The sequence below is a fragment of the Anabrus simplex genome, chromosome 7 (assembly GCF_040414725.1).
Source record: "Anabrus simplex isolate iqAnaSimp1 chromosome 7, ASM4041472v1, whole genome shotgun sequence".
NCBI lineage: Eukaryota > Metazoa > Arthropoda > Insecta > Orthoptera > Tettigoniidae > Anabrus > Anabrus simplex.
In genome coordinates this window covers 280,342,018-280,365,399 of record NC_090271.1, presented here as the reverse complement: position 1 = coordinate 280,365,399, position 23,382 = coordinate 280,342,018, and the positions used below count along the sequence as shown (strand labels likewise).

The window sequence follows — 23,382 nt, the reverse complement described above, 5'->3', positions numbered from 1 at the left end:
GCTTGGTGCTGCTCCCTGCAGCAGTTGGCTAAACTTGTTGGCCCTCTCTCTTGCTGGCCAGTCAGTGCATGGCTACTCCCCTTGAGCCAGCCAAGGCATGATTGTGAGCTGAGGTCAGCCATGACAGTGTGTTCAGCAACGATGGAGGAAAGACGTGTTTGGTGTCCATGCAGTGTCCTAGCTTCGGCTAGTATCATTGATCCTAGATAGATCCATTCACTCCAGGGTGTTATCACCCGCAGAAGATTTTAAAAAAATTTCTTTAAAAATATCCTTGTTTGGTAGTTTAAGGTGATTTGAGTGCCCACTAACAAACCTCTTCAGTTGCAAGTAAGGACATGTGGTAAGGCATGTTAGCATGTTTCTACAAGATACTACAAAAGCTGTAAGTTTCATCACTCTGTTATTAATTATGCATTTTCTTCGCTGCATGTGGTTTTGAGTTCCAAAGAACTCATCGTAAAATTTAGTGTGTTTGGTGTGACGCTTCATAATTATGTCGAGTATCTTCAAGTTTTCTTGTCCAACTACTACGTTTATTAAACAAAAAGGTTTAAGGAGGATTATCAACCAAGGGAGTTTCTGCAAGGTGTTAGAATTTGGGCTTTGTCCCACTCTTAATATTTACTTTCTGTTTCTCTTTTAATTTTTTAATTTGTTTTGATATTTTTTGGGTTTTTGGTTGACCTAGTTCTCTTTTGCTCTTTCCATATAATCAACTATTGTTGTCTTATGGCCTTGCGATTGGCCCTTCCCTTTAACACTCCATTACATGCAGGGCGGGTATGCCCTGCTGTTTAAACGTTTTCGTGAATTTTGAATTTTATTGAGATCCGTGAAGGGTTGTTTTCCAGGGCATTGTTCGCACAGAGTGGAGCCATTGTTAGTCACTGCCAAGGCACGTACACGAGTAGACGTTTGTTGTTCTTCTCCCAGGCGGCGAGTTCCCGCCTATGCGTGTGACCGTGTGACTATTGTAAGTTATATTCTTGACTTTTGTTGGTGTTGCTCTTGTTATACCTTCACCTATTACTCATTGTTATTTTTATATTCCTTTTTAGGAATGGTATGCTTTAGATCATATAATGGATTTTAGTGTTCTCAACGAATATGTGAATAAATTACAGTGTACATATTTTTAGTTCTTTTTGCTTTGTGTATTTTACTATTAATATTTTTTACTATTGTTACTATTTTACTTGTTCTTTATTGATGTGAATTTTACTGTAGTGTTTATTATACATTAAAAAACTAGAAAAATACAAAGATGTTGTAAAATGAACACTGCGGGGAATCTCCGCCTATGCGTGTTAGGACGTATAAAAATCAGGAATATGAGGGAGGGAATATTACTTCTCCTTCTTGTTTAATTCAGGTCATGACAAAAATTAAATGATTTTAAGTAAACAACAGTATTGTGAGGAAGACTTTTTAGGCCCTTTCTTCTTCAGTAGAACAAAAGAGACACAATTTATTCACTTATTTCTGCATGATGAGGGAATCCGCCATGTGTATAACCACGATACAATTATTACGTGTGTAATGGAGTGTTAATTTTGCGTATTTTTGTTGCCATGGAGACTATCTTACTCATGATGAGTGTTGATGATTGTTGATTGATAATTGGGAGTAATTGATTATCTTGAAATAGATTTTGATCTTGGTGGTGCAATTACACGTTTATTTTCCTCTTTAATGATTTTTGGTGGATTTCCTTCCCTCTCCTGTGTTGATTTTCTTTGCCACTTGCGTTGATTTTGCAACCTTATTATTTTCAATCTTGTGATCGTGCTTAAATATTTTTTTGTGGGAACTCCTTGAGTGAAAGCTAACCTAAATGATGTGTAACATTTTCAAAGAAGGGAAAGACCTAATTTGAAATTATAACCTGTCTGGAAAAAGTATACCTAAATTAAGGAAGAAGAAATTTGATCATTCTAAAAGATTATTGAAATTAAGTAAGAAGTTACTGAGATCTGAAAGAATTTAATCTTGTAGAACAGGTAGTAATCTTAATTTTGTTTCTTTCATTTAACTTGATCGGCCGGCTGTGTTTAGCATTATTTGTTAATTGAACACTAGGCTTAACTTGATCTTTTCTCAAACGAGGATGAAAATTTTAACTTGTTAACTTGCATTGTTTTCTTTATTAAAATCTTTTATGTTTTCTTAATGGTATTTGTTTTTCTTTGGTTAAATCTTAAAATTCTATACCATGACAGGTATTTATTTTTATTCACGGGCTACTTATGCACCTTGACCTGCAAATTCTTGTCTACTGTATTTTGTTCCTATGTTGTGTTTTTTTGGGGTGATTTTTTGGTGCTTCCACGTTTATTTATACTTGTACTGGCTCATTGGCGGTACCAGGCCAGTACAATGTTACAGTAATTTACAGCCCACTACTTATTTTTCAGACTCTAATTCTTCCAAAATGGAGTCCTCCTGGCTGGGTGTTTATATCAGTTTGGACCATTCTGTACTTCAGTATGGGCTATGCTTCTTATCTTGTATGGAGAGATGGAGGTGGATTTACAGGTATATTAGATTATCATTAGCTTTTCACAGATATTACAGTATATTAGTCCTCAGATCTCTAAGAATCCTTTGCCAGCACATTACAGAACATAGTCGAAGGTTGTAAATAATATAATTTGTGGTTAGTTCTAAGAAAGAAACTATTTGACCTTTTCCTTAGGAACATTGTGAATCTCCCATATCTTCACACGATTGCGTATGTTTCTCATTTCTAAATGACCTTATTTGTTTTCACATTATCCTAGTTTGAATCAAGCATTCACCTGTAATGTTTTATTGGTGATATTCAAAATATTCCAAATGTTCAGTTCTGGTTATGTCCTAGTTATGTTTAGGACCTGGTGTATGTTCTTAGATGGATCACTATGTTAATAGAAATGCATAATTCTTTTACTTACTTTTCAGGAGCTGCACAACTGCCTTTGGCTTTATATGCATCACAGTTGGCTCTTAATTGGGCATGGCCCCTTATATTCTTTGGAGCTCATAACTTAAAATGGGTAAGTTTAAACAGGATGGAACATATATTGCCATTCAGTAATGAAACATTAAAAAATGTTGTCATCCTAAAAATTTGTTGTTAGTGTCTTGTATGATAAAAAGTGCTAGGTTTTAATGTTTTTAATACCAAACAAGTTGGCTACATGTAGTGGGTCACTTAGCTGAGCAACTTGCATTCTGGAGATGGTGGGGTTCAAACTCCACCATTGGCAGCCCTAAAGATGATTTTCCATGGTTTCCCACTTTTATACCAGGCTGTACTTATAAAGGTCATGTACACTTCCTTCCCAGTCCTAGTCCTTCCCTATCCCATCATCATGAAAACATGTAATTAAGTTGGTGCAACATTAAAAAAATAGCAAAAGAAAATTAATATGGTTTAAAAATTCTATAAAATATAGATGATTGATTGCTGACTGTCAAACTTCTTTTTTTTAATTATTATATTGATATAGCAAGCTATAGTCTATGGCTTAACAAACAACCTGGCATTTTTCTTTTGGAAGCTTACACTTTTTTCTCTACATTGTAGCCAAAAGATTTTCAATCTCAGGGTTTTATTCTCTCACTCTTCCACTGAGATGTGAGGTTTAGCACAATGTCTTTTTGGATTCTCCCTCAAATCCACAACTTTATTCATGAAGATGGTTCTATCTTGAATTTCTTTGGGGTTTATGCCACCTTCCTTGAGATCTTTAGATCTTTGTGCCCTTGTTTTTTTGCCTCCCTTAAATGTCTGTTCAGGATTCTGTTCTCCTCGATGGCTTCCCTGCTCATTTCCCTTCTTATCCACACTTTATCTCCTTTTAAATTGCTCGAATTCCTAATCACAATGTCAGCCATCAATGTAGATAATTTCACTCTGATGGGCCTCCTTCCCTTAACTTTCCCCACACGGTGCACATCGTCTATATCAACTTCACTAAAGTTGATCTTCATCCTATTCTGCACCACTTCCACCACTTTATACACTAGTTCCACTTTAGTCTCATTTCCCTCTTCTTGCACACCATATATGAAAATATTCTTCCTCACACTTTCTTGCTCACCCCACTCTACTAATCTCTTTGTTTCTCTCAGGTCACGCTCCAAACTTCTTACCTTCTGTTTCAACAGATCCAGCTCATATCTTTATTACACCCCTCCTATTCTAATATCTTCTTCACATCTTCCTTAATACTCAACTTTAGGTCCATAAACTCCTTACATAACTCTCGAAACATTTCTCTTATTTGCTCCGTCTGACATGCCTCTCTTATCATCTCTCTTATCGCTTCAAACTCTTCCCATCCAATGGAACCCACTGGACCTGAACCAGGATTAACTTCCACTCCTCCTATTATTAACAGCACCGCCACCACCAGTAGAGTAGCCACCATCCCCCTTTCTTCACCCTTTAGCTCCATTCTTCTCTCCTTTCTACTTCCCATTTCTCAGTTCCAGCTACCAATTGTTATCCTGTATTGTTTAAAGATAAAAATTTCATGATGTTCTGTATTGAACTGTATCACAATTAAATTGAAATAACAAATAACGTAGATCAACCTATTCAATACAAATAAATAAGAAATGTAGTGTTACATTTCTATTTAATTATAAGCGGAAGCGGTACCGGTTTCGACCCCAATCTAGGTCATCATCAGCCGAATAAAATGCAAAAACAATGCATAAGTAAATAAGAAATTAAAGAATGAGTCTTTCACAAAAACAGTTGAAGAGGCAAAATAAGATAATGGGGGATTGGCACTGTGCAATTTTACGATTTAAAATGTGGAAGTAATCCTCTCCTTTCTCTCATATACACTAGTGTCCAAAAGTGTGGGATTGTCTGTTTTGGCTAGTGTATCTGCAGCGTACAGTCATTCTGGTCTGGCTGCTGTGCAGTAGTGCCTCAGTTTTGTCTGGAAGGGGATCAGTCTGGACCTGTAGGTATCAAGGCACAATTTAAAGTGAAGTTTCATTTTCCTTGCTCTCTCTCCTAGTGATTCTTTTTTCATTGCTTGTGAACATGGATCTCACCCAGGTACTTAATTTCTCTGACCTCTGGATACTTCCATACACCAGTTCAATCTTTGGGATAGAGTTCATTTTAGCTGAGACCATGTACATCGTCTTTTAAAATGAGATCCTCAGGCCAGTCTTAGCAGCTGCATTTTGTAGTACTTCTATTTGTTTCACTGCTGTTGAGAGGTTAGCTGCTTATTTATTTATTTATTTATTTATTTATTACCTTTTTGTTGGGTCTTCTCCATTTCTCGTATGGAGTAATCCTGTTGTGGGTCCCATTCACTTGAACCATTCTCTAATTGAGGTCTCATCAGAGACTTATATGCCCTCTCCTTTACATCCTTTCTACAATCCTTAAATACCCTCAACCTAATGAAGAGATCTGTAACCTTTATTTTCAATTTCATTAATGTGATTACCTCAATGAAGATCTACCCTTTATGTTAACACCTAGATAAGTATGGCAGGCCTCACTCCATCAACACAGTGATTAAATCTGAAGGGACTCTTCCTCTTGGTGAAACTTATATGGGTTGATTTTTTAATAGTGGCAACTATATTTTTATTTAGATACATAGCATACTTACAACGTTAGGCGTTTTACAGGCCTTCGAAGTAATCTCCACTGTTGTGGAGCACTTGTTCCCAGTGATGTGGAACCTATTGGATGCCGTTGAGAGGGTCTGATCTCTGGAGGTTGCAGATGGAGTGGTCGGTGGCCTGGAGAGCGTCATCCACTGTGCGGAAGCGTACCCCTCGAAGTGGTGCTTTCATTTTAGGGATGAGATCATAGTCGCAGGGGCCGAGATCTGGAGAATAAGGGGTGTGGTAAAGCACTTCCCAGCCTCAGCGATCGAACAACTCAGACACAGCTCCTAATGCATGTGGCATTGCGTTGTCATGCAGAATGATGGATTGGTTATTCAGGAAGTGTCCTCATGTTTTTCTCAGAGCTGTTACCAAGTTTTTTTGCGAAAATGCACAGTAATACTCCGCATAAACGTTGCATCCTCGGGGAACGGTATGCTTTATGATAACATCATCTCAGTCGTAGGCAACGATCAGCATGGTCTACACATGGTCTACACTTTTCGTGGTGACCAGTGATGATGCCACTTGTCTGGCATTTCAGCTGCAAGCTCTAGCCCAGATCTCGTCAATAGTGATTATCTGCCATAAGAAGGCCTCACCTTCGCGTTCATACTGCTTCAAGTGTGTACGAGCTGCATCATATCACAGCCATTTTTTATGTTTAGTCAAATCATGTGGGACCCATTTGGAGGTGATTTTTCACATTCCCAGCCACTTCTTCAGGATTTGCAGCACAGTCGAAGGTGCCAGCCCTGTATCATTGGCGAGTTCATGAATTGTGGTGTTCCGATCTGCCAGCACTAACGCGTTCACATTCTGCACATCATCATCACTTACTGCAGGATGACCAGGCCGCGACATGTCTGTCACATTTTCTTGTCCGTCTTAGAAGGCCTTGACCCACTATGCTACAGTACAGTAAAGTAATGCACTTTCACCACAAGCCTCTTGCAAATCTTTGTAACACTGCCTTACATTGCGACCTCTAGTGCATTCAACTTTCAACCAGCTCCTCTGATCTAGCTTTGAAATCATTACAGCTGTACTCCACGAGCGCGCACTCAAAACTGCGTTCTTGTTGTTGTCGCTGCACACATGCATTATGTGTGTGGAGCTAAGTTGGGCTCATCAGTTGGTAAATAGCACACCCACCAAGACGCATGGCTAGTGCATACCGTGGAGGCCACTGCGTAGGCTACTTGGAGCCACTGGCAGTGCCAATACACTATGAGAGACTTTGTCTCATTACCAAATATAGATGTCTGCCTGGCCATCAGATGATATAGATGTTGATTCCCATAGGGAACCTGAAATATTTGTCCCGAATGAGTAAATTTATAACACCAATATAAATGGTCTGTTATTGGAAATTATAAATTTTCAGCTAACTCATTCCTGGTTGCCAGCGTTTTGCCCCAGTGTGCTAAGTTGGGTATCTAAGCTACCTCAAGTATACATTATATTGCCTGTCCACGTTTCATGGCATTGTTACAGCATAGTTGCCACTATTAAAAAAATTAATCCATGTATAACTGGACTTTTCATCCTGTTTATCAGCATACCATCGTCTACCGTCCACCTCACAACTTCAAGGTCTTTTTGCAGTTGTTCACAATTCTATAATTACTCTATACCATAGGTGGGCAATGAGAGAGCCCCGCTCCTTGAGCCAACTGCATGAGCGCGGGCAGAGCCGGGGAGCCGGGAGCAACTGACGTCTATCTAACAGTTTGTGCTGTAAACACTAGGTGGCAATATGCACAGTCAAGGTGCAAGCATAGCTACAGCATTGTACCGGTCTGAGTATGTTATGTTTATGCAATAAAATATCATAGTATGGTACAGTGCGTTCTGTAGTTAAAATACTTATTACTCATTTTGTAGACGGTATTACTGCTTTCAAGAAAATGTTGGAGGTTAGGCAGTGTCAGATGTTGTCAATTCAAAGATGTCCGACTCGTTGGCTGAACGGTCAGCATCCTGGCCTTCGGTTCAGAGGGTCCCGGGTTCGATTCCCGGCCGGGTCGGGGATTTTAACCTTAATTGGTTAATTCCAATGGCACAGGGGCTGGGTGTATGTGTTGTCTTCATCATTTCATCCTCATCACGACGCGCAGGTCGCCTACAGGAGTCAAATAGAAAGATTTGCACCTGGCGAGCCAAACCCGTCCTGGGATATCCCGGCACTAAAAGCCATACGACATTTTTAATTCAAAGATATGAGCTTCATTGATGTTGTCAATGCGAAAATCTAGTTTAATTCAAGATCAATTGGAGACATTTTCAGGTACTCTTGCGAGTCTTGTAAACGAATTTTTCATCCGATTTAGAGATCTGGACAATTTGTCAATTGATCTGAAAGTGTTTGCTGCGACCTCTTCAACTGCTATAGTAATTGATAACGTTTCATCTAATCTACAGTGCGAGTTAGTTACAGTTCGATGTGATAGTAAACTGAAGGCTAAGGGCCGGTTTCACAGTTTGAGTTTAAGCCGAAGCTTTAGTAAGCCACGCACACCGCTTAAGCAAGGCTTACTCTTTGGCTTAAACACTACGAGTTTCACAGTAGGGGGACCGTGTGCAGCTTTACTAAGCTGAACATCTCCGAAGTTGGTAATGCTTGCGCATGCGCAATGATTCAATTCTCATCTTTGTTTACATCCGTAGCCTATGATTAATTGACTTGTAGGTTATACATCGTTTATCAGCCAAGATAATTTAGAAAAATGAACGGAAAATGTGATTCCAATAATAGTTACAAGAATAAAGTTTAAAAAAGGTCACTCGCCCGTCCTGCTGACACGTATTACCACTACAGTCTAAAATGGCCATAACTTCTGAACTATTCATGCAAATAATGTCCTGACAAGATTACTGTAATCCTTATAAAATACTGGAGGAGGTCAAACAATTTATTTCGATGAGGAATTCGAGGATAATATCGAAATATTTATTTAATGTTAAGGAGTTATATTTTTACCGCTGAGTATAGCATAAAACCGCTTCTAGAGGGCAAACGGTTGGAAACAGGTATATACCATCGCAGACTTTTTTGTAGAGGTTTCTATGCTCTACAATTCGTACACTTACACTTGGGGTCTATCGTTGATGGTTCACGCAGCGTAAGCCAAAAAGCAAGTGACCGACCGACATTTTTGTCTCTTTTACTGTATATCGGAACACGGAAACTGTATTATTTCACGAGCCTCGAAATATATTCAGAAATATAAGTTATTTAATGTTAATGTTATTGGTTTTATGTCCCACTAACTATGAATTTGAGCACCTTCACCACAGGACTGAGACAGGATCGAACCTGCCAAGTTGGGCTATAAGAAGGCCAGCGTTCTACCATCTGAACTGAATCCTTAGCTTAAATCTCAGTTTCATACAGCTTAAGCCAGTCACAGATAAGCTCGGCTTACCACTTGCACTCCCCACTGTGAAACTCGTCCAGAGTTTAAGCTCCCGCTTAAGCCCGATCCAAGGCTTAAGCGTATACTGTGAAACCGGGCCTAAATATGAATCACGAACAATCCTATCACCTTTTTTAATGAATATTTTTTGCAAATAGATTTCCCAAATATGCCAAAATTCTATCAATGTTTGGCTCAACATATCTGTGTGAGAAACTGTTTTTTCTAATAAAGATCAGTAAATCTACGTGAAGAACTAACACACATATCACTGCCGTTCTGCGAATTGCAAGTGCAAGATCGATCACATGAAATATAACTCGTCTTCTTCAGCGAAAAGTTACGCACTCCTCCTCATCATCTGCTGAATGAAATTTTAGATATAAGAACACACAGGCCTATGTTTTATTTATGGTAAATGATATTTATTCATTTAGCTTATTTATTTCTGTACTTAACCTGGAGCTAGTTTCTTGTTCATTGTTTATGCTCTGTTCTAAACAAGTTTTTATGTTGGCTTACTGTATTTTTAGGACTATAAGTAGTAGTCAAAGGAGTATTTAGTTATCAGATGTCAAAGTAATTAATTTAGTTTCCTACTCATAACTTAATTATTATTATTATTATTATTATTATTATTATTATTATTATTAATTATTAATTATTGTATGTTGTTGTTTGTTGGGTATTCAGCTCGAAGGCTGGTTTGATCCTCTGCAGCTCCGCCAACAGCTGTCATAAATAGCCTAGGCGTCACTGAAGAGGCGTACTAGGGAAATGAGGAGTGAGGTAGTTTCCCGTTGCTTTCCTCACCGAGCCAGCCGCTGCTATTACATATCAGTCTGCCAAGCCCACTGAAATGCATGCACCAACCGACCCTATTAGCAATAACTTCACACCATTCTATTAATTATTATAATTTATTTATTCGTGTCAGTAGCACAATATAGATTACAGATGCAAATTAGATAAAAAATATGAAATTACAATATTACATAAAATTAAACAGTTATTTACAAAATATCGGCCCAGAATTTGGCCAGGTTAACAGCACTGATACTGGCCTGTGCCAGATCAAGTTCTGTGCATTTCTTCTTCTTCTTCTTCTTCTGTTATGACCACATAGGATCACTTTAGTCAGTCCGTCGTTCAGGTCTCTTTGAAGGGATTGTTCGGGCTTTGCGGTCCTCCCAGTACTTCTTCAGACGCTCCGATCTTCGTGCCCTTTCCTCAGTTGAAAATGTGCGTGTTGTTGGTTTGTTTTGTGTAAGGGTAAAGCGGAGGTTTGTATTCTTGAGTTTTGTATTCAATTTTATCTTATTTTTGGTGTCTTCTGTTGTAAGGCCTATTTCCTTCAGATCCTCTCTTACTTCTCTGATCCATTTACATCCTGTTGTGGTATTTTTTGAGACGAGATTGTGTTGTACTAGTTGTTTCAGAAGTCTCGAGTCCTGCATCCTCATGATATGTCCAAAGAATCCCAGTCTCCTCTTACGCATAGTATCTGTAATGGGTTCTAGCTCTTTGTACACGACTTTGTTAGGTATTAACCGCCACTGTCCATCTTTGTGATATTTTTTGTTGATACAGGTTCTTCCAATCCTCCTTTCAATTTTCTGAAGTCTGTCAGTCTTTGATTGTTTATTCAGGTAAAAGAGTGTTTCTGCTGCATATGTAGCTTCCGGTTTTATAACTGTGTTGTAGTGTTTTATTTTTGTATTTATTGATAGACATTTCTTTTTGTAGATATCCCATGTTAATTTTTATAATTAAACATATTTACTTAGCACCAATATCTAATGCACTGAATAGAACGAGACATTAGACACTACAAAAATATCAAAAGTTTTAATCTGTTTTGATACTTGGCTTGCCCCTAGTTGTAATGGCAAGCTGTGCAAGCAGCTACAAGGTTAATTTCCGTCAGAGCGCATACTCTGCTCTTTTTCCTGCCTGACCTGGAGCGCTGCTCATTGAGCCGAATTGTGCCCAAAAGGCCTCATGTGTGTAGAGTTCTTTACTCATATCATATATATTGGGGGAAATGCAAAAGTAGTCAACAGCTACAACAGTGGAAGAGGAAAATAATTCCCAATGGTGAAGAATGTGGAAGAACTATCTTTGATGCAACTTAAATCCAACTGGTATGCAGGGGCTCATGGTCAGCGCCTGTTAGCTCAGTGACCTCGACTGGAAATACCATGTTCCAAAGGCCTCAACAACCTCTGGTCCTATGTGGTCCTCGCACTCACCAGGTCAACCAATCAAGTACAAGCAAAAGCAAACACAACTCTACCCCAGGTGGTACACAATCCACAAGTCAACAAACGGCAACTGACCTTTCAGATTCTGGGGAGTCCAGGCAAGCACAGCTCAGAGTATTGGAGATCTCTGGTCGCCTTCCATACAAACAGAAAACATTAATTGGAACTCTAAAAATCATTACCCTAATTCAAACAGGAAAATTACACAATCTCACACAAGAAATTGACAGACAAAAAATTCTCATTCTTGCTCTTTAAGAAACTAGGATGGGTGACAATGAAACTATGGACTATGGAAATTACTGCATTTTCAAAAGCAAAGCATTACAGAGAGTCGCAAAAGGTACACCAATCTTCGGAATGACTTTTCTTGTCCACAAATCCATCATTAACTCAGTCAAAGAAGTCACACCTGTTAATGATTGAATTATGACTATGCGCATCCAGTGCGCCAACAAGAAATACACACTTGTCAATGCTCATGCACCTACTAACATCGACGATAAGAAAAATCCTGAAAATGTTGGAAAACTGTGGAAAAAACTAGAAAAATTTTTAACGTTCATCTAGATGATGTGAAAATTCTGATGGGAGATTTCAATGCTCAACTTGGCAAAGAAAAAATCTATCGAAAAGTCATCGGCAAAAATTCAGCACACCAAAACAGGAACACCAACAGCACAGGATTGGTAGATATTTATCAATTTAACCTCAAAGTTATGTCTACCCATTTCAGGAAACCTTCACACAAACAGAAAACTTGGCGATCTCCCATGCCCATTACAGAATGATCCATGACATTGAAGTCCGACGAGGGGCGAACACTGATTTGGATCATTACCTTACAAGAATCAAAATTAAGTTTTTGCCGAAGAGAATTCATAAATAAAAATAAAAAACCATTACATCTCAAAATTCAAGAAACAAAAATCATGGAAGAATGGGATAAAGAACCAGTGAACAATTGGTCTTCTGCAGCAAAATTGTCAGAAAAACCAAAGAACTGATTCCGCTAAAAAAGAAAACTAAACACCCCTGGTGGGATTCCAACTGTGATCAAGTTATTATTGATCACAGAATTGCATTTCAAAAATACAGTAGCCACAAATCTCCAGAAACCCTACAACACTTTCTTGACGTCTGCAAACAGGCAACCAGAACTATCAGGACAAGTAAGTGTAATTATATAAATAAGCAACTTTAGTCTATTGAGAATGACTTCAGAAATCACAACCGTCGATTTAAAAAAAAAATAAAACTTTCAGGAACAGAATTAAAGGTTATGTACCACAACATTTGACATTCAAGAAACAAGACGGAAGTCTACCACTCGCTAACCAAGAAAACTGAAGAACTAGCACGTTATTTTTCTAACCTTTTCAGTTACCCTGAACCAGCTGAGCGATTCATACACATAGTCCCAGAACACATAAGACCCAAAGCCAAACCACCAATGCAAGAAGAAATCCATCACCACATCAAAAACCTCGAGAACGGTAAATACACACCAAGAGAAGACAGAATCATTGCAGAACTATTGAAAAATTTAGAACCATGGTCACTACAGGAAATCACACAAATCATTCAAGACTTTGGTGAAGTTTACCGGACGAATGGAAATTTGCTCTCATCCACCCACTCCACAAAGAAGGAGATAAATCTGATGTAAATAACTACAGAGGAATTTCCATCGCTTATAACACCCTCTCCACCTATCTTTTACAATGTACACAAGAACAACTCGAGCCCCTCATCGGTGAATATCAAGCTGGCTTCATACCAAACAGATCAGCCGTCAAACAAATCTTCAATCTGAAATCCACCTTGAAACTTCGAGCCATGCAAAAACCTCCCAACCATCTGTACATTTGTTGACTTCCAGAATGCTTATGACTCCATTGATCGACAAACTCTTTTTAATATTCTCAAAGAAAACAGTCTTGATCCGAAGACCAGACGACTCATCCAACAAACTCGGACACAACTTCCAAGGTCAAATTCATTGGAGAGATCTCTCAACCTTTTCCCATTAAAACTGGTGTCCTGCAGGGTGACGGACTTTCTCCGTTGCTGGTCAACATCGTTCTTGATAAGCTCATCAAAGAATGGGACAAAGAATTGAAAAGTCGTAACATCTGGAAACCTGTCTTGTTAGGAAGGAAACAGAATAATATCAACGTTACTTGCTTAGCCTTTGCTGATGGTTTGGCAATCCTCTCCGGAGATGAGCAGACGGCAATTCACCAGATTGAAGTCATCAAAGAATGTGCTGGGAAAGTTGGTTTATAAATCTCCTTCACAAAAACTGCATTCATGGCTACAAAACACAAACGTTGGTAACAAAATACGGCACAATAAACAAGGTTACTCATTTTAAAACATTTAGGTGAAATCATTGAACATACAGGTACAGAAATTATAGCACAAAAAGCATGTGAATTCAAAATGTGGAAATCATGTGGGAAAACCACAAACATCTACAACAAAAAATGCATGAGCATTAACACAAAAATTTGACATTACACGATGGTTGTCAAACCTGAAACACTCTATGCCAGTGATACCTTAAATAAAGGGGATCTCGAAAATATCAAGAAAGCTGAAAGGAAAAATCATCCGAAAAATACTTGGCCCAAAACTTACAGATGATGGATATCATCTACAATCGCACAAGATCACAGAAAAATACTCAAACATTGAAACAGATTTCCGTAAACGACGATTGAAATTTTATGGACACGTTATGAGGCTAGATGACAACCGATTAACAAAGAAAATATTGATGTACTCACAAACATTAAAGACGACAACAGTTTGGATCAAACAGGTCCAAACTGATCTCAATAACGCCAGCATCACACCTACAGATATTGAAGACTGCAAAACTTTCAGACATAAGATCTACACTTGGAAAGCTGCTTCAGAAGATAAGTCCGGCAGATCTAGGAGGAAATGGACTGACAAACGTCGAGCTAAACATAGCGACATGATGAAAGAATTCTGGAAGAACAAGAAAATTAACAACACTATTCCAGACGAGACAATAATGAATCTTTTCAGTTGCGTAACTGCCGCACCATGATAGGATAAGATAAGCAAATAACAATCAGAAGAATAGATAAGACCCAAGCTACGATCGCTCCACACCAGGGGTGTCCAAACCCTCAATTAAAACTCAAAATTTACATTATTAAGGAACTACATCTTTGAAATTAATGCAGGTATACCCAACTAATAAAGACAGTAATGTAATAAAACCACCCGCAGTAATGCTGAAATATAAAATCCAAATCCCTAACTATACGTACCAAAGAAATAGTGAAATTTACGAAATATCATATTAATAATAATAATGATTAATTTTTAAAAAGGTGGTTTTTTAGTGCAAACATAGTACTTAGGCTGGAACACGAATAAATAATATGAGAATCACAACATAAAAGAAAACCTGATAATGTGCACCAAATAAACACAGCAATAACAGCAATAAATATGAAATTTACAAATAGTAAACCCACACGTACCAATAAAAAAAACTCAGGGAAAACACTCGCAGATACACCGGAAATTAGAATAAATCCAAGGGAAACACAAAATTTAAACAAAGACAACGGAGAATTTCAAGTTACCTGAACACAATAATGCCCATCGCCATTAAACAAGTTTGAACACCATCACCGAACAGTGACATAATTTCAACTACAATAAATACACTCTTAGAATACAAGTAACACACACCAAGAAAATAATATTCACAGTAATAAATCCTAAAGGCGTACATACATGGTGACCAATTATGCCCAGGTAACCCCTTGTGTTTCACCTAATTACTACGGCACTCACAAGTAAGAATTTAAAAAAAACTTTACATAATTAACCCTAATGTAAACTATAATACATTAAAACACATTTTATCCTCCTCGCTTGGCGAGGTATACCATCCCTATTACCCAATACTGACCGATTCAGTTATCATATTAGAAGCAGTACAGCAATTGTCCATGGCTGCGGTAAGCGTCTACACTGAAGCAGTTCCAACTGCCGATAGATACATTCCGCACTTCGCCACATGCGGCGACACAGACTAGCACCAGTACACGCTCTAGCGGTCACCGTCAAAACACACACTGCAGTAGTAATATACGCATATAGATAGCGTAAGAGTTTGTTTAGCAGTGTCTACAGTACAATCATACACGCCAGATAAAACTCGCAGGATAATAAGGTGTTGTCATGTCCTAATAGCCATACATACAATGAGTAGTTTTATCATCCAGTTTGTCAAATAGTGTTGGATTCCAGTCTCAAATAGATAATGGTAAAATTACCGCTCAGTATACCGGCACCTGGCCCCGAATGGAAAGTTCAATAGCAGAATGCGTAATTCACAAAAGTCTACTAGTGCTGATAGTGCACACAATTTAATCGTATGTCGCCTAGAGAGTTGATAGTCCAAATATATCATATTATTAATGTATTTTGCATAATAAAGCCTCAGACACCCCCGCCTGAAAGAGGACCACAGGGGGCCAAAAAGAGACAGGTAGCGTACTGTCATGTACACTTGAAGAAGCTCCACTCAGTCACAGAGTACAAGAGTGTCCAAAGAGTTTGGCATACTCCACAAGGTATGTTCATTAATAATTTAGACGTCACCCTAGTGGGATCACATTCTATCACGTCAAGTACATTTCCTTTCATGCATAGAGAATAAACTTTAGGCGACATCGAAGAAGCAATTTATTTAAAGATAAAAATTTCATTGTTCCGTATTGAAATTATTAACATTAAAAATTAAATAATTGAAGTTCAACCAATTCAATACATAAAAGAAAGAAAAGTAGTAATTACATTCTTATTTAAATGGGACCGGTTTCGACCTTAGTCCAGGTCATCGTCAGCCGTAAAAACAAGTAGGCGAAATCACACAATGTTTATGAATATTGGAGAAATGGGTCAGTTTCACACTCTGTCAGGCACAAAGTCACAACACTATCAAATAATATATGAAGATTATAAATAAACTTGAAGTCGCAGACGAATAGATTTGTAGAAGCAAACCGCCAGTTCCCGGTGATCAGCGCGGCACATTCAAGGTCATGCGCTGCGGTCTCGAACGCCAAAGTAGAGTGGAGAACGTCTTGAAGGTCCAATATTTGTCTCAGTTGCGGGAAGTACGTATATAAAAAATATACGACGCAAATCAGTATAATTGAATACGTACTTTGGTTTTCTTCTCAGCTATACGAAAACTGGTTTTAAATGTTTCTTCATTCCTTTCACCTAGTATCAGTTGCCGTGTGGGTCTTATTTTTGAGAGGCAGAACTAAACGTCCAGAGACTTCTTTTGGAGCACGTTAAATAATATATTAGCAAGCTTAAAAATGTCATTGAATACTATTGATAAAAATGTGAACAGGAATCTATTAAAGTTATTAAACAACCCCTCTGATTGGTGAATGGTTTTTTTCGTCTGACTGAGGATCGTACCTGAGTCTTTCAAAAATTTATTTCAATCCCTCCCACTCCTCGACAACCACGCTCAAAAGTTTCCCATGTGACGACCAACGTGTATCCACACCAGATGGTATTCACTTCGCAATTACTGAATCAGCGACAAAAGTTCTTTTGGCTGATGAATGAATAAATGAAAGAATACCACCAAGACCCGCAAAAAAATACGGCAGTCTGATATGTTGGTAATACTTTGCTGTACCACTAGATTTAATCAGTGTGCTGAACAATGTACAAATAATGCTTGAGGGGCATCCTCCTTGACCTAAGTTTAAAGACCATTTAGATGACCAGCCATGACACTAGCTCTGTCATAACACTGGGCAATCAATTTAGTTTTGTAGGAAATTTTACTCAATACAGTCTGCAGCAAGCTGAATAAAGTAATCGCCGTACGGTCCGAACTAACTTAAAAAAAAACCAAGAAAGCGTTCAACTAGCGCACCTTTGTGGATAATGTACCGAAGTATCACCGAACACTGCGATTTCTTTGTGATATCAGTTGTATCGTTGACCTGAACTGAAAAGAAAGAGGTTTCTAAAATTTCTTCTTTCACAGCATCCCTAATGAAAGTATAGATGCAGTCTGTTAACTCACATTGTATAGTTTTCGATTCTGCGCTAAAAACTTTCTTTATAGAAGCATAATGCTGCTGCATTTCTAATGAGCTGTTGGAAACTAGAAGTTTCAATAGTTCTTTGAAATTCCCTCTATTTAAGGAGTCGCCGCTCTCATCATGGCCTCTAAATGCCATTTCCTGCTTAGAAAGAAATAAAACTGCATCGATTTGCAATCGCATGAAAAGTCTGTTAAGCCTCACATTCTCATTAAATTTTGTGATGTATAGATGAGCATTTTTTCTTAAAGCGTCAGCAATTTGATTTTGATTCTTCTTATGTTCTTTAAATCCCACGGAATTTTTATATGCTCCGAGGAACCTTCGTGCTTTTGGAAAGACCTAGTAGCACAGGACATATTTTAAAATCCTGTGTGATTCCAGACTCCCTGTTTCACTCCAACAATAAGACAAGGCCAACAAAAGTGTTTCTGCAAATAATGACTACCGCATAACCACGGATAACTATTATACCAAGATACTTGGAAAGTTCGTGTGTGCATCTTCCCGGAGGCAGTACCTGTCATTTTCTGATAAGTCAAATCTGGCTGGGGACGATTGACTGATAAAATTTCTCTTTTATCCTCCTCCTTCCATTTCAAAAATGGAGTTTCTCTTAAAATACACACTAAATCCACGGAGGGTTCCATGTTAAAGCACGCTTTGGAGGGAACACTATTCTTTCACACTATAAGAAAAGATTTAAATACTATAATACTATAATACTACATTTTTATATCCCTAAAAAATGAATTTCAAATGCACTTCCTCTCCAAACATCCATACGACAATAATTATTCTACGCTTCACATAGTAACTATGAAAACGCCAAGAGCTCACCGTGTGAGCTGTGCTACTAAATGCTCTTCAAATGCGCTTATGTTATTTACAGTTCACTCACAATTAATCCGCCACACGGCCACGATTCACATTATAACAACGGACATTTATTTTCACTATGAAAGAATACTCCATGCACCACACTTTCAAATTTATAAGAAGCTTCTTATTACAGCTGGTGTAACAGTAGCCACAACTCTCGCGACAAAATATACTAGTAAATGTAACTTTGATTGTGTTTTAGCGTGAGATTGAGATACTAATATTGGCAGCAATGCTGTAGGAGCCCGCATGTGTTCAACCTAAGCAGAGAGGACGGGTTACACGTTCGCTTGGGTTCGGATAATATCGTCTCAGCTCGAGCCAAGCAGCCGAATATCCCAGAGACTCGCCCGGCTGCACCACGCAAAATACAACCGTATGCGTACTCATGACAGTCTTGAGCGTTGTCATGGCAACCGTTGTGTTACACATCACAAGTCAGCCCACACTGCTGTGAGCATTGAGAGGGCTGCACTCAATTCGCAGCACTCGTAAGTGAAGCGAACAGCGGTGCTTGCTTAACTATGAGCGCTTCGCATGTTGAGTAATCACAACATATGGAGCGCACTCTTCGGTTTTTTCAATGAATATGTTTTAAACAGAAAATGTAGGGATACAGAAAATGATAGACAATTGTTTTGAGAAATGTTAGTGCAGCCGGGCTGTACCTGATGCACCTGAAAAGCCGCTTCTGCTAAGATCTTCACATGGAGTCAATGGGCCACCAGCTTAGCAACTCCATCACTAGAAACAAGACATAATAAAAGAAATGTAATTAATGACAACAAACACAATTTTATTTCTGTAAAATGTGGGAGAATATTTTGTAAAATTTAATTTTGAATCAAGCACAAATAAAAATAATGCCATACCATTCATCAGTAATATGCCACAATGGTCAACGACTCGCCAAGATATCGTAGGTCCAGAATAAGCAAAGCATGAGGAAAAGAACCGGATTCCATGACCCTTTAAACAGCATTAGCCAGAACAGGATAAAATCACCAGGAGGCCTCGAACATAAGCACCATAAGGGCAAGAGAACAGCGAAACAAGGACTCAGCCACACATGAAAATAAACAGAAAAACTCAAATTACTTGGGAAAATTTCAGTTTTACAAAATTTAAGACCAGCCTTAAGTTTACTATTAGTTGGTGTCATTTTGGGTGCCTGCCTTGCAATTCTATCACTAGCCATTCAGTGTAGGTTCAACACAGAAACCACGCTCTATAGCTACCAACTGCAACACCCCTTAACAAAGATGGTGAATGGTGTTCGGAAGAGAACATCATAGGGAAGTGTGCACACAAGACAAGATAAAAATAGAGCAAAAGAATCAGAATAAATCAGATAACATATCAAATTTACTAGGAAGCAAGGAAGAGGGCTGGAACCTACCCATAAAATAAAAAGGAGAGGAAGAGATCCCAAAGAACTATGGAGGCATTCACCCAAAAAAAAAAAACAAAAAAAAAAAACACCAAATTCAAAAATTTTAATATATATATATATATATATATATATATATATACACACACACATACTTGAGTAAATAATATTTACATAGCATACAATTTTTAAAAAATCTTTTAGGAAAATTTTGGTGCACCAGATCACTTCAAACCCCACAAGTTAATAGTAACAACTCTAAACAAAATTTTAAATTTTAATTAGAATAACAAATAAGTTGGGTAATAGAGGGCTTCCGACAGGCCCCGTTGGAAGGATCTTTTTTTTTTTTTTTTGCTTTACGTCGCACCGACACAGATATGTCTTACAGCGACAATGGGATAGGAAAGGCCTAGGAATTGGAAGGAAGCGGCCGTGGACTTACAGCCCCGGCATTTGCCTGGCGTGAAAATGGGAAACCACAGAAAACCATTTTCAGGGCTGCCAACAGTGGGGCTTGAACCCCCTACCTCCCGATTACTGGATACTGGCCGCACTTAAGCGACAGTGGAAGGATCATTCCCGGTAAAACCCACATAAGGTAGCTCCAACAACGCCTCACCATAAATTGAAAACCACACAAAAACGGACCAATATGTTAAACACCAAACCCCACAGAAATTAAAATAATATCAACTCAAATAAATAATGAATTAATTCACACAACCATAGTAACCATGAAAATTAATAAATACACAACCAAATATAAATAATAGAATAAGGCAGAACATGCAACCGGAAGAAAGAAAATACCCGATCTCACCTCAAGACCACCAAACAATCCATAATTATTTTCACAACGGCACACACAAGCACACTATTCCAGACGAGACAATAATGAATCTTTTCAGTTGCGTAACTGCCGCACCATGATAAGATAAGCAAATAACAATCAGAAGAATAGATAAGACCCAAACTACGATCATTATCCACACTAGGGGTGTCCAAACCCTCAATTAAAACCCAAAATTTACATTGTTAAGGAACTACATCTTTGAAATTATGCAGGTACACCCTAATAGTAAAGACAATAATGTAATAAAACCATCCGCAGTAATGCTGAAATATACAATCCAAATCCCTAACTATACGTACCAAAGAAATAGTGAAATTTATGAAATATCATATTAATAATAATAATAATAATAATAATGAAATTTTAAAAAAGGTGGTTTTTTAGTGCAAACATAGTACTTAGGCCGGAACACGAGTAAAAGGAGGCAGAAAGACATGAAATGATGCATGAATAAATAATATGAGAATCACAACATAAAAGAAAACCGGATAATGTGCACCAAATAAACACAGCAATAACAGCAATAAATATGAAATTTGCAAATAGTAACCCCACACGTACCAATAAAAAAAACTCAGGGAAAACACTTGCAGATACACCGGAAATTAGAATAAATCCAAGGGAAACACAAAATTTAAACAAAGACAACGGAGAATTTCAAGTTACCTGAACACAATAATGCCCATCGCCATTATACACATTATACAAGTTTGAACGCCATCACCAAACAGTGACATAATTTCAACTACAATGAATACACTCATAGAATATAAGTAACACACACCAAGAAAATAATATTCACAGTAATAAATCCTAAAGGCGTACATACATGGTGACCAATTATGCCCAGGTAACCCCTTGTGTTTCGCGTAATTACTAAGGCACTCACAAGTAAGAATTTAAAAAAACTTTACATAATTAACTCTAATGTAAACTATGATACATTAAAACACATTTTATCCTCCTCGCTTGGCGAGGTATACCATCCATATTACCCAATACCGCCCGATTCAGTCATAATATGAGAAGCAGTACAGCAAATGTCCATGGCTGCGATAAGCGTCTACACTGAAGCAGTTCCAACAGCCGATAGATACACTCTGCATTTCGCCACATGCGGCAACACAGACTAGCATCGGTACACGCTCTAGCGGTCACCGTCAAAACACACACTGCAGTAGTAATATACGCATATAGATAGCATAAGAGTTTGTTTAGCAGTGTCCACAGTACAATCATACACGCCAGATAAAACTTGCAGGATAATAAGGTGCTGTCATGTCCTAATAGCAATACATACAATGAGTAGTTTTATCACCAGTTTGTCAAATAGTGTTGGATTCCAGTCTCAAATAGATAATGGTAAAATTACCGCTCAGTATACCGGCACCTGGCCCCGAATGGAAAGTTCAATAGCAGAATGCATAATTCACAAAAGTTTACCAGTGCCGATAATGCACACAATTTAAACATATGTCGCCTAGACAGTTGATAGTCCAAATATATCACATTATTAATGTATTTGGCCTCCCTTCCACCGTAACAGCTACAACACCACCACCACCACCACCACCACCACCACCACTATATGGTGCCCACTTTTATGGCCAGTTGCCCTTCCTGGTCTGGAGGAATGTATTCAGTCTTGCAGTTTGTAGTGTCTCGCGTTATATAATACAGTAATACTTAATTTGGGGATATTAGCTCGCATAATGTTAATAATCTGCTAACGTGTTTCGATCCTGCAGTAACAAATAATGTATTGGCAACTGTCACTCCATAGTAACCAGACTCAAGATAGACACCCTGTTAGAAATATAGTTCATTCCAGGGCCTCCAGAGTCAAGGAGAAAGATGTTGACGAGTTAACTATGGAGGGTAGCCATGATATACTCAGTATATAGCCATCACCTTTATTAAATTTATTCGGGTGTTAAGTAATTTCTATTGCCTCACGAATGATTCTAGGTGTAAAATCTTTCTCAAACTCTGAACTCTCTCACTCGAAGGTCCCTATGTTGACAATTCAGCCAAGGAGCCGAACTTTAACCCAATGAGCAGTACTGCCGTCTATTTATGGCAGTGCTGCACGTGGCCCATGGGACTACTGCCGTCCATTTATGTTCTTGAAGTTTTCACCTGAACAGTACCGCCATCTATTCACTTTTCATGTTGAATGTTTGAAATTGTTTCCTGACATCATACTGGCAGGTTTTCAGAACAAAGTTGGGGGATGTTTGACATGTTCAGTGAACATTATTCTGTGTTTTATCACATCTCGTATGTTCTGTGATAAAGTTCTGTCAAAGCATCCGTAGTACGTAACCTAAATTCTTACGCGATTGTGCTAAACATTACAACACCCGGGAACTGTTTTTTATTGTTGTTTCCGCTGAGTGCATTGCATGACTGTTCCTTGACAACACACATTATTTTTCTTTTGGCCCATCTTTGGTTTCCATAGAAACAACCACTCTCCGATAGTAAACAATTACACGTCGTGATGGCGGGATCGAAACGAGGACATGATGGCAAGCATAATTGGCAGTCACACAAATTTTAGTGATAAACCGAAGGGTATGTATAGGTATTTTAAGGCAGAAACAGGTTTCAAGAAGGACATTCCAGGAATAATTAAACAAGGGGAGTGTGTATGTGAGGATCTTCAAAAGGCAGAAGTATTCAGTCAGCAGTATGCAAATACCAATATACCAATATAATGGTCCGTTATTGGACATTATAAATTTTCCAGCTAACTCATTCTTGGTTGCCTGCGTTTCGCCCTCGTGTGCTAAGTTGGGCTCAT

At 38.3% G+C, this 23,382-nt stretch overlaps 1 protein-coding gene across 5 annotated transcripts in view; it reads left to right on the top strand.

The window, feature by feature from the left end:
* Positions 1-23,382, top strand: part of LOC136877555 (translocator protein-like) — a 94,967-nt gene that overhangs the window by 65,866 nt on the left and 5,719 nt on the right. For all 5 annotated transcript variants that reach the window (XR_011018605.1, XM_068228680.1, XM_068228679.1 and 2 more), the window contains exons 3-4: positions 2,418-2,538; positions 2,944-3,038. Coding sequence is in view for 4 of the 5 variants with exons in the window: in XM_068228680.1 (XP_068084781.1) it covers positions 2,418-2,538; positions 2,944-3,038 (216 nt within the window). In the remaining variant the exon portion in view is untranslated. The remainder of the gene's footprint in view (positions 1-2,417; positions 2,539-2,943; positions 3,039-23,382) is intronic.